The sequence below is a fragment of the Cebus imitator genome, unplaced genomic scaffold (assembly GCF_001604975.1).
Source record: "Cebus imitator isolate Cc_AM_T3 unplaced genomic scaffold, Cebus_imitator-1.0 Scaffold54, whole genome shotgun sequence".
NCBI lineage: Eukaryota > Metazoa > Chordata > Mammalia > Primates > Cebidae > Cebus > Cebus imitator.
The window spans coordinates 5818905-5831005 of record NW_016107369.1 but is presented as its reverse complement, the minus strand read 5'-3'; the positions used below and the strand labels follow the sequence as shown (position 1 = coordinate 5831005).

The window sequence follows — 12101 nt, the reverse complement described above, 5'->3', positions numbered from 1 at the left end:
TTTACTTACATTAGTATCAATCTATGTGTATGTGCATGCTGATCAATTCCACAACATATAAAAGGAAATAACATATATATTCTATTCCAAAAACAGAATAAGTTATCTATTAAGGTTACAAGGCTAATGTTTATGCAAGAGCTGAGAAAACATCTATCTTAAGAACCAAACGATGTCTGTGGGCCATAACTGAAATTTAAGAAATAGGGTTTTGTTTTCTTTATAAAAGCTACTGTTTTATTATTTTTGTTTGTTTGTTTGTTTTTTGAGACAGAGTCTCACTTTGTCGCCCAGGATGGAGTGCAGTGGCATGATCTCAGCTCACTGCAACCTCCACCTCTCGGGTTCAAGCAATTCTCATACCTCAGCCTACCGAGTAGCTGGGACTACAGGCGTGTGCCAGCACGCCCAGCTAATTTTTGTATTTTTAGTAGAGCTAGGGTTTCACCATGTTGGCCAGGCTGGTCTCGAACTCCTGATCTCAAGTGATCTGCCTGCCCTGGCCTCCCGAAGTGCTGGGATTACAGGCATGAGCCACTGTGCCCAACCTAAACCTGTTATTTTAAAATAAAGAAACTTGCATTGACATTTATAAGTATACAATTCCGAAACTATCTGGATAAGAGAGGCATAACTATGTATGGTATCAGCACCAATTTTTAAACACCATTTATAAAAACTGGTCACCAATTAAAATCTGTAGAATTTTCACAAATTAGATGGGCTTCAACTCACCCAAGCTAGATTAAGTTTACATTTCCTAGCTGTGGTTGAAATACTTTAAGCCTTTACTTTTTGTAATGATCAGTTTTTAATGTTAGATAAATGTCTAGAAAAAGATAAATGAAATTTGACTGTTTTACATAATTCATAAACTATTCAATGCTCTCAAACACTGGAAAGTTTGTTTTCCCTCTACGCTTTGAAAATCACAAATAGCAAAAAATATTTCCACAAAACATTTTGAACTGCAACTGGAAAAATAATAAAGTAACTGGGTAGTTATCACAATAAGACTAATATTATTTCTTCTGCCAAGTTTGGTGACCCTAGTTTTGTTAGACTATGAATAACCATAAGCTTTCAAGGATGCAGCCAAAGTTAAGATATTCACCATTCTTGAGGGACAGGAAGGTGAGGGAAGGAGATTGTTAATATTAAATTTTGCTCCTAGAAAAGCTATTGTTAAACATTGAACTTTCCCTCTTTTTATAAAATACCCAAGATGTTAATGAAAAAAGCTGGTGTGCGAAATGCATAAAAAGACAGTTATTAGAGAATAATGTTCTTTTAAAAAACATTTGTTATGATTCTTTTACCTGCTAAAACAAGAACACATATTAAAACAAATATATCAAATAGTGAATAAAAAAACCAACATATTAGAAACTGGTAGTAAAATGAAACTAGTTTAAAACTAAGACAGAGGCAGAGACATTTAAGAAACAATGGGAAGAAATGACCTTTTTAAATCAAGGGCATCTTGGACCAGAGTTAAGCAAGATAACCAAAGGCCTCATACACTTTTTATAGAATTGGTTGATATATGACAATAGTCTTCACCCTGCAGCTGACTATGCCATAAAGGCAATAACAATGGGCAATAGTGACTTCCGTCATTTATCCTATTGAAGCTAAATCCCAAAGTAGCTAATCAGTGAAGTTATGTCACAAAGTAAATAAGCTGAAAATAGCTGTCACTTGTACAGCAGGACAAAATAATAAAAAAGAAAAAAATATCAGAAAAATAAATAGCTGTCAGTAACTTTATGCACACAAATTTTAAAAATTAACATATTTATGCAATGAGGAGCATATTTTTAAAACACTATCTTGTTTAGTTATAATATCTTTTTCATTTGAGCATATCAAGTATGCAGATGACTTTTACTTGAAGTTAATGTATGAGAAGAACAGTATCCTAAGGACTTCCTACTTTCTACAAGATTCTCTGTATAGCTCTAGAAAGAGTATTTAAAAGGGGGATGTTTCATTGAATATAAGAAACAGGAAATTGACCCCAGTAACCCAAAACTTCAATTTCATATTTTTATAATACATGTTTGCCAGTGCAAAGCTACATATAACATTTGCTCCAGATCTAGAATTTGTCTGAAAAATTTTAAATAACTTCTTGATAAAAAGTCTAGAAATGGTCAATTTTCCCTCAAAGTTTAAAAGTTAAAGTACATTTAGAAAATAATCACCAACATATCTAAAACTTTCTTTTTTATTATTTATTTATTTTTATAGAGACAGGGTCTCACTGTGTTACCCAGGCTGGTCTTGAACTCCTTGCTTTAAGTGATCCTCCCATCTCAGGCTTCTGAGTAGCTGAGATTGCAGGCACAAACTACTGCACTGAGCTTAAAACTTTCTTTTAGTCATTAAAGACCATAAGAAAATAAAGATCTTTAGAAATATGCAAAACAGTTTTGTAAACTTAAAACATTAGTAAAATATTTGATTACGGTTACTGTAAGACTCGATTTGACCACATATTGCAGATAGGATTGTATTCTGTATATTCATTCTAGAAATATTTTTTTAGTTACTACTATGTGTCAGTCACTGTTCAATGCATATGAATAATTTTTTAAATGGCTATTTAGTTCCTAATTCTGATGAATATAAAAACATTAACTTTTATTATTTAAATACTCCTATGCCTTAAGCAATCACACTTATAGTCTATTCTCTTCTTGGTTTAAAAAAAAGGTAAAATAAAAAAAATCCACTGAAACATTAGTTTTAAAACTAGACAGTTAAATAGTGGCTATCTCTGGGACTGTAGGAGATTTCATTTTATTTGTGTACTTTTTTGGTTCATTTGTATTTTATACAATAAACATATTGCTTATATAATAAAGAGATGATCCTAATTAAAAGTATTTAAAAAAACAAAACTAGATAGTTAAGAGGATTAACTGCTCATTTAACAATGAAATACCATTTCTCAATATGTTCTGGGCAAACTTAAACCACCTCTAGCTTTTCCTTACTTACAGTGTCACATGAAGCCATACTTTGAATCAAAAGACTTTCTAAAGGTTCATTCCATAGTGGCCATTTCACCATAAGTTGTATAAATTATAGGATTTTAATAATTATTTATAGTTGTTTCAGGGCTATCTAGTCTGTTCATTGATTTGTTTTCAGTCATTAATGTAAAATATTCTTCAATGGACAAATAATTGCATTACTTTAAAAATACATTTTTAGGGCCGGGCGCGGTGGCTCAAGCCTGTAATCCCAGCACTGTGGGAGGCCGAGGCGGGTGGATCACGAGGTCAAGAGATCGAGACCATCCTGGTCAACATGGTGAAACCCCGTCTCTACTAAAAACTACAAAAAATTAGCTGGGCATGGTGGCGCGTGCCTGTAATCCCAGCGACTCAGGATGCTGGGGCAGGAGAATTGCCTGAACCCAGGAGGTGGAGGTTGCGGTGAGCCGAGATGGCGCCATTGCACTCCAGCCTGGGTAACGAGCGAAACTCCGTCTCAAAAAAAAAAAAAAAAAAAAAAAACACATTTTTAGCTAAAATCATCTTGTTTGTGTATTTGAGACAAGGGCTCACTGTGTTGCCCAGGCTGGTCTCAAACTCCTAGACTCAAGCAATCCTCCTACCTCAGCCTCCCAAGTAACCAATATTTTGTTTATTATTCTTCTAGATGAACTCAGAAAGAATTATTTCGTTACAGAAGAAATTAAATTTTTAATTCTCCTTTAAATGAGTTCTGACAAAATGGAAAATTAAATTATCTAAGACTATGTTTAAGTGGGGAATATATTTAGGTTGGCATGGAAGATCTATAATTTCATGTACCGTAACACAAGGTCCCCTTAACATAAATGAGATTGGAGAGCACAGATAAGACTAGCAAAGGGTTGAATCATTTAAGAATTTTAATGATTGGCCGGGCGCGGTGGCTCACGCTTGTAATCCCAGCACTTCGGGAGGCCGAGGCGGGTGGATCATGAGGTCAAGAGATCGAGACCATCCTGGTCAACATGGTGAAACCCCGTCTCTACTAAAAATACAAAAATTGGCTGGGCATGGTGGCGCACACCTGTAGTCCCAGCTACTCGGGAGGCTGAGGCAGGAGAATTGCTTGAACCCGGGAGGTGGAGGTTGCGGTGAGCCGAGATCGCGCCATTGCACTCCAGCCTGGGTAAAAAGAGCGAAACTCCGTCTCAAAAAAAAAAAAAAAAAGAATTTTAATGATCAAAATTTGAGGTAAAGAGTATGTACAGGAATGTGTGTGTGTGTGTGTGTGTGTGTGTGTGTGTGTGTGTGTCTATACCTTATTATTATTATTTAGTTCTTTGTATACTATAGCCAGTTACTTTTCTCCTTTCCCTTCTACAACAGATTCAGGTACTTACTCAAAAATTAAGTCTACCTCTCTGAGTTGGTTGCTTCCTTGATTTTCTATTTTTTATATTCAGGAATTATAGATAAGAAGTAGTGTAGAATATGCCAAGAAGCAGAAAACTTCTGATTACTAAGCAAATTCAGGGAAAAAAAGCACACATTAGTAGTCAAACTTATGGCAGCCCCACCATACCAGCAAACCCAGACCAACATGTATTTAATGCTATTGGGGCCACGGCATGCAGAAGTAATGCTTAAAGCTTTCACAGCAAAGTGGGGAAAGGCCATATATTAGAGAAAAGGAAGGTTGTGAAGAGGGCTATCAGATCTACGGAACATTCCTCAAAACTATGAAAATCTGAAATTAACACTTTAATCTGAATCTTTATGAACTCCAAACTCATTCTCTCCTTTCACTGAATACACAGGCATGTACCTGAGATGTGTTCTATGGCATAGGAGGCAGAGGAAACATTAGTTACCCTCGGACAGGGCTCTCTACTTCAAGTGTGCTAAAGTTTATGTAAAAGGCAGTAGAAATAGACTGTTTATGTTAGAGGTGCATAGGGAAGAAAATTGGGGAGTAGGAGTCAAGACAATGTCTCCAAAAAGGAAACCTCACCAGGTATCAACACAATACCTCTATCCTTTACTTTTCCCCAGGAAGCTATTTTTTATACCATATTTAAAATCCATAATTTATAGTCCAGTTATCACAGTTAGGTTAAGATGTTAACTGCAACCGTTTTATCCTAGTCTTAGAATACTATTCTTCTATCAAATTTCACAGCATTCATTTCGTATGGGTTATAAATCAAAAGCACCTTTAACATAATGTCTGGCCTAAATTGAAGAGGCTGGTCTTACAATATATATCTTTGGATGGACAACATGAGATGCCTTTAAATTTTTTTATTATTTAAGAAAACTTTTTTTGAAATTAATAGAGACAGGGTCTCCATATGCCCAAGCTGGTCTCGAACTCCTGGCTTCATGCAATCCTCCTGCCTCAGCCTCCCAAAGTGCTAGGGTTACAGGAGTGAGCCACTACGCTTGACTGAGATGCTCCTTCTTAGCAAGCCCACATCATTTTAACAGAAACACAGTTCTTACTGGGTCACTAAAATTTACTGTGAGCAAAATCCTTTAAGAAACAATTGATAGCATATAGATCAACATTGGCAATCATCAGATACATACAGCCTTCAATCTTTTTACAGCATCTTCACAGATGTGCATTCCTCTTGATTCATCAACTTCTACATGGCCAAGGTACTGTAGAAAGAAGGAAAAGTTAGGGCTATTGCTGTTTACCAAGTAGCTACTATACAGTAAACTTTACATTTAAATCGAATACAGGTTGAACATTCCAAATCTGAAAAAATTTGAAATCTGAAACACTTCTGGGTGTCAAGCATGTTGGATAAGAGACACACAACCTGTATTGAAATTCCTACACTAAAAAAATACACCTCTATTGTAAAATAGTTCAGATAGTGTTACTTTATATATTCTCATGTCCTTATAGGAATAAGATTTACAATAATTATTTCAAAGAAGTGTTATAGGTGAGTAACTGAAGTACACAGTAGACACTAAATATTACTTGAATCTACTGGATCTGAAGTGTAATAGGCTGTGCTAGAAACAGTTACTATGTCTCTACACATAAAAGCAATCCTAAGATAAAGTGTATATATATATATATCCTTAAAAAGGCACAAACAAAAATGGCAGTTTTTCAAAGGCTGAAGAAATCACACACTCCTTTTATGGGGAGAATATAAGATCAAGAGAAGGTAACCAAAACAAATTTTATGAAGGTATTACATCTGAGCTTTAAAAGATGCATAAAATTTGAAGAGGCAAAAACTGAAAGGTTGAAAAACTGTTTCAGGCTGAGAGAATTACATAAAGTTATAGGTGTGGAATACGATAACTATGTTTCAGTGCTGGGACTCAGAACACATTATGCCAAAGTATGGTGCTGAATGCTTTGAACTAAAAAAGAACCAAGGTCTAATCTTTTCTTGCCCTCCTGACTCTAACCCCTTCTTCTCCCCAAGAGCAGGAGGGGCTTTCTCTGAAGTTCTCTTATCTGCCTAAAGACAGATCCTTCAAAAAGGAGCTCAATTGTTATATACTCCCTCCCTAGGAATCTTATCAACTAGGTAGATTAACTGTATCACAGGAGAAGAGACTAAGGGTCAACACCCCAGACTCTCACAAGCTACCACCTATTCTTCTGAGGGCTGTTCCAGACAACTTGTATCACAGGAGAGACTTTTTATCTGCATAACAAGGCAACCTTTGCTCACTGTGCATTTCCTCCCCTCATATTCCCATAGGTTGTCACCACCTCCCCTCAAGTCCCTATTCCTTCTGCAGCTCAGGGTGCCATAAAAATGTCAATCATCTGGCCTTCTTCAAGTCTTGTATTTTGTGAGACTCTTATGTACAAACACATAATAAATTTTGCATTTTTTTTCCCCTGCTAATCTGTCTACTGTCGGACTATCTCACATACTCAAATACTGAATGTTCAACAGGTAGAGGGAAAGTTCTCTTCTCTCTAGCATTAACAAGTATTCCTGTTTGGCCTGAATATGAAATACATGCAGCTGGGGAATTAAAGTGCTAAAATAAAGAGTCAGCACTTAACCCTAGAGACAATGGAGATCTAATAAAGATTTTTTTTTTTTTTTGCAAGGTAGTAATATGATTCAAGCTGTACCTTAGCATGGGAAAAGTCCTGAGTTAAAAAAGCAGAGGGATGGTGGCAATACGACAAGTGCTATCTTTTTTTTTTTTTTTTTTTTGAGATGGAGTTTCACTCATGTTACCCAGGCTGGAGTGCAATGGCGCGATCTCGGCTCACCGCAACCTCTGCCTCCTGGGTTCAGGCAATTCTCCTGCCTCAGCCTCCTGAGTAGCTGGGATTACAGGCACACGCCACCATGCCCAGCTAATGTTTTGTAGTTTTAGTAGAGACGGGGTTTCACCATGTTGACCAGGATGGTCTCGATCTCTTGACCTCGTGATCCACCCGCCTCGGCCTCCCAAAGTGCTGGGATTACAGGCTTCAGCCACCGCACCCAGCCGACAAGTGCTATCTTTTAAAAGAAAATTTAGGGTCTCGTTCCAGGTAAGATGGAGTAGACACACTACACTCTGTTCCTCCCACTGACTGAAACTGTAAAACCTGGACAGAATTCATGGAACAGGTAGGTACTTAAGCTTTCTGAAAAGTAAACAGAAGATGAATCGGAACAGAAGACCAGAATTCAAAGCACTGTGGAAATGGAAAGGAATTTACCTCCTCTTTCTCTCTTTGGTACCTCCAGCCTGAGAAAATAACTTTTATCTGAGGAATGCAGGTTCTTTGAATTATCAGGCCAAAAGAGACATTAAAATGAGACTGCAATCATGCCCTACTACACACTTTGACCTATTATCTCTCTCCTGAAAATGCTTGCTTGCTACTGCCACGAGTAGCTAGAAATAAACCTAATAATGTCACACCAGACACTATAACCCACACCCGGCCTGTTGCTTAACAATGTATAGCCAATCACTAGTCAATGTTACTTCTGTGAACCAATGAGAATTCCTGACACACAACTTTGTATCAGCCTACTCCCTATCCTCTTCTTTTGCTTTTAAAAATCCACTTGCTTGCTGGGTATGGTGACTCAAGCCTGTAATCCTAGTACTTGGGGAGCCAAGGTAAGAAGACCATTTGAGGACAGGAGTTCAGGACCAGCCTGGGCAACATAGTGAGACACTGTCTCTACAAAAAATAAAAAAAATTAGCACACACCTGTAGTAGTAACTATTCAGGAGGGGGAGGCAAGAGGATTGCTTAAACCCAGGAGTCCGAGGCTGCAATTAACTATGATCATGCCACTGCACACCAGCCTGGGTGACAGTGAGAGACCCTGTCTCTAAAAAAACAAAACAGACCTTTTTAAACTCAACAAACAAACAAAAAACACCTGTAACTACTAATTGAAGCGTACATTCAGGGCAACTTGAATCTATGCTCCTGGGTTGCAATACTCAACCTTGCCCTGAATAAACCTTCTACTTATATTAATTTTGCCTCAGCTTCTTCCTTTTAGGTTGACAAGCCTGAACTTAGCACAGCCAGAAATCCAAAAGTGAGTGCTGTGGTACAGAAAGACGTCTGGGAGGCCAGGTGCAGTGGCTCACGCCTGTAATCCCGGCACTTTGGGAGGCCGAGGCAGGTGGATCATCTGAGGTCGGGAGTTCAAGACCAGCCTGACCAACATGAAAAAACCCCATCTTTACTGAAAAAACAATGATTAGTTGAGCACAGTGGCATGCACCTGTAATCCCAGCTACTCAGGAGCCTGACGCAGGAGAATCACTTGAACCCTGGAGGCAGAGGTTGCAGTGAGCCGAGATCGCGCCATTGCATTCCAGCTTCCGTAACAAGAGTGAAACTCCATCTCAGAAAAAAATAAAAAAAGAAAAACACAGAAAGACGTCTGGGAAAATCACTCTAGCTCTGGTCTGAGGACCAGTAAATGGAACTCCTAAAGCTCGGAGAGTATGGGAGTCCCCCTCTCTTTTATTTGTTCTCTCACACCTCACACATCAGGAAATCCTGTGATGGTGTGGTAGCAGCAGAGGTAGCAAGAAAGGAAACCTGCAAGAGCCACACCTCTAAGGGAAGGGGACCTACGTCTCTGTTTAGAAGAACTGTGATTCCAGGAAGATGGGGCCAATCCCCCTTTTGCTTTTTTCCTTCCTCTCTGATCTCCTGCCATTTGACTGTAGATACAAGTGAAATTGTGGAACTTCATGGTAGTACAGAACAATGAAAGCCCTAGGTTTCTGGCTAGAGGACAAGAAAGGGAAGCTCCAGGGAACCAGAAAGTACCAAAGAAGGCACAGGAAGGGAGGAGCTTGGGAAAGACACCATGAATTTGTGAATTCTTACTTAGGCTTACCCTGCAGCTACACAGCTAAGAATCTGATCCTAATTACCATACCCAGGACTTTGAGAGGTGAACTAATGTACAGACCACCTCCCGGTTCCCAAACTGACCCCTAAGTGACATATACACAGAATAGATCAGAATAGCACCACAGATCAGAATAGCATTGCAGAGGCTTTGAAAACTGAACTGATGGCCCGGCACAGTGTAATCCCAGCACTTTGGGAGGCCGAGGCGGGTGGATTACTTGAGGTCAGGAGTTTGAGACCAGCCTGGCTAACATGGCAAAACCCCGTCTCTACTAAAATTATAAAAATTAGCCGGGTGTGGTGGCAGGCGCCTGTAATCCCAGCTACTTGGGAGGCTGAGGCAGGAGAATCACTTGAACCCGGGAGGCAGACATTGCAGTGAGCCTAGATCGGGCCACTGCACTCCAGCTTGGGCAACAAGAGTGAAACTCTGTCTCAAAAAAAAAAAAAAAAGAAAAAGAAAAAGATAACTGAACTGATACTGGAAGCACATCCCACAGGAAGTGAGTAAGAACTTGTAGCCTGAGACCTAACTGGACTGACTAGCATAGGAAATGTTAATTTAAAAGGAATTAACATTTACTGATTACCTACTATGTGCCAGAAACTGTGCTGGATGCTTTTATATTTTGTCTAACCTAATAACTACTCAAAAAGGTATGTTTGCTCACTTGATTTTAAAACCGAGGAAAGGAAATGAGGTTCAGGAATGCTGAATAACTTTCCCAAAATTAATACACAGCTAGTAAGGGTAGAATATGGTTTACATTCATGACTTCAAAGTCCAAAGGTCTCACACTTGACTTAACCACAATTCAAAAAACTTTCCTTGATTTTTCATTCCTATTATAAGGAAATTTAAAAAACAACAGGTTCTTTCCACCAGATTTTTTCCTACATTTAAAAAAATACAAGTCATTTCCCTGGCAAATTCTTCCTCTGGCAGGGCTGAAACTGTCAATAACAAGTGAGCCTCTCTGAAAACTCAGTGAAAACATCTAAAATAAGTTCATCATTATTCATACTTTCTCAATTCTTCTCAAGTTACAAAATTTCCACTTTGAAGATAATTATTAATATGAAGATAATTATTAATTATTAAACCCCCTGACAAGGAAGCTTAATGACATTTTGGAATATGGTGCTGCAGAAATTCATCATTATTGAACAAAAGTAAAAAATTAGTTAAAAATCTAATACCTGTAATTTCCAAGTAAGACTGGCTCTTGGAGACACTCTAGTTCATATACATGGTCCTATAGGGCATAGATTCATTCATTTTTTAAAAAACATACAGTAAAATTCACTGTTTTTGGTTTAGAGGTCTATGATATTTGACAAATGTATATAGCTGTGTAACAACCACCATGATCAAGTTTGATCACCCTCAAAAGTTCCCTCATGATGCCCACTCTTCCCCCAATCCCCAACCTCTGCAACTACTGATCTGTTTTCTCTTCCTGTAACTTTTCCTTTTAAAGAATATCGTATTGGCTGGGCGCGGTGGCTCATGCCTGTAATCTCAGCACTTTGGGAGGTTGGGGCAGGCGAATCACTTGAGGTCAGGAGTTTGAGACACACCTGGCCAATATGGTGAAACCCCATCTCTACTAAAAACAAATATTGGCTGGGTGTGGTGGCAGGCTCCCATAATCCCCACTACTCAGGAGGCTGAGGCACGAAAACTGCTTGAACCCGAGAGGCAGAGGTTGCAGTGAGCCAAGATGGTACCAATGCACTCCAGCCTGGGTGAAAGAGCGAGACTCCAACTCACACACACGCGCGCATGCACACACATGTGCACGCACACACACACACAAGGAATGGCATATACATGGAATCATACAGTATGTTCTCTTTTACCACGAAGTAGTATTTCATTGTATGCCTATATCACTATCCAATCACCAGTTGAAGTACATTTTGGTTATTTCCAGTTTTAGTGATAATAAATAAAGCCACTATACCATTCCTTTATAGGTTTTCACCTAAGAAATTTGGTCATATGGTAAATGAATGTCTGACTTTATAAGATACTGCTTCCCAAAGTGTCTGCATTATTTTATATTCCCACCTGCAACATATGAGTTACAGGTGCTCCACAATGGTATTATCTTTTTTTTTTTTTTTTGGTATGTAGTGGTATATCTCTTGTCATTTTAATTTGCATAATATCCATAATGACTAATAATACTGGGCATCCACTTATCCACATCTGTTTCGTATTTATTTGTACCCACATCTTATTTGATGAAGTATCTGTTTAACTATTTTGTCTATTCTAAAAAATTATGTTATTTCTTTCCTGTTGGGTTTAGGGTTAGAGTTTTTTGTTTGTTTGTTTTTTTGTTTTTGAGTCTGTTGCCCAGGCTGGAGTGCAATGGTGCCATGTCTGCTCACTGCAACATACCCTCCTGGGTTCAAGTGATTCTCCTGCCTTCGCATCCTAAGTAGCTGGGATTACAGGCGCCCACCACCCCGCCTGGGAAATTTTTGTATTTTTTAGTATAGACAGGGTTTCACTATGTTGGCCAGGCTGGTCTCAAACTCCTGACCTCAGGTGATCTGCCCGCCTCGGCCTCCCAAAGTGCTGGGATTACAAGCATGAGCCACTGAGCCCGACTGAGAGTTCTTAATATGCTCTGAGTTCAAACTCTTTGTAGACGTGTTTTGCACATGTTTTTTCCTAGTCTGTGGCTTTACTTTTCATTCTTTTTTTTTTTTTTTTTTTT

At 38.5% G+C, this 12101-nt stretch overlaps 1 protein-coding gene across 1 annotated transcript in view; it reads right to left on the bottom strand.

The window, feature by feature from the left end:
- The window catches only part of NUMB (NUMB endocytic adaptor protein), a 191091-nt gene that overhangs the window by 44512 nt on the left and 134478 nt on the right, over window positions 1-12101 (bottom strand). Inside the window, exon 5 of the mRNA XM_017528515.2 lies at window positions 5577-5651. Within this exon, the coding sequence (XP_017384004.1) occupies window positions 5577-5651 (75 nt within the window). The remainder of the gene's footprint in view (window positions 1-5576; window positions 5652-12101) is intronic.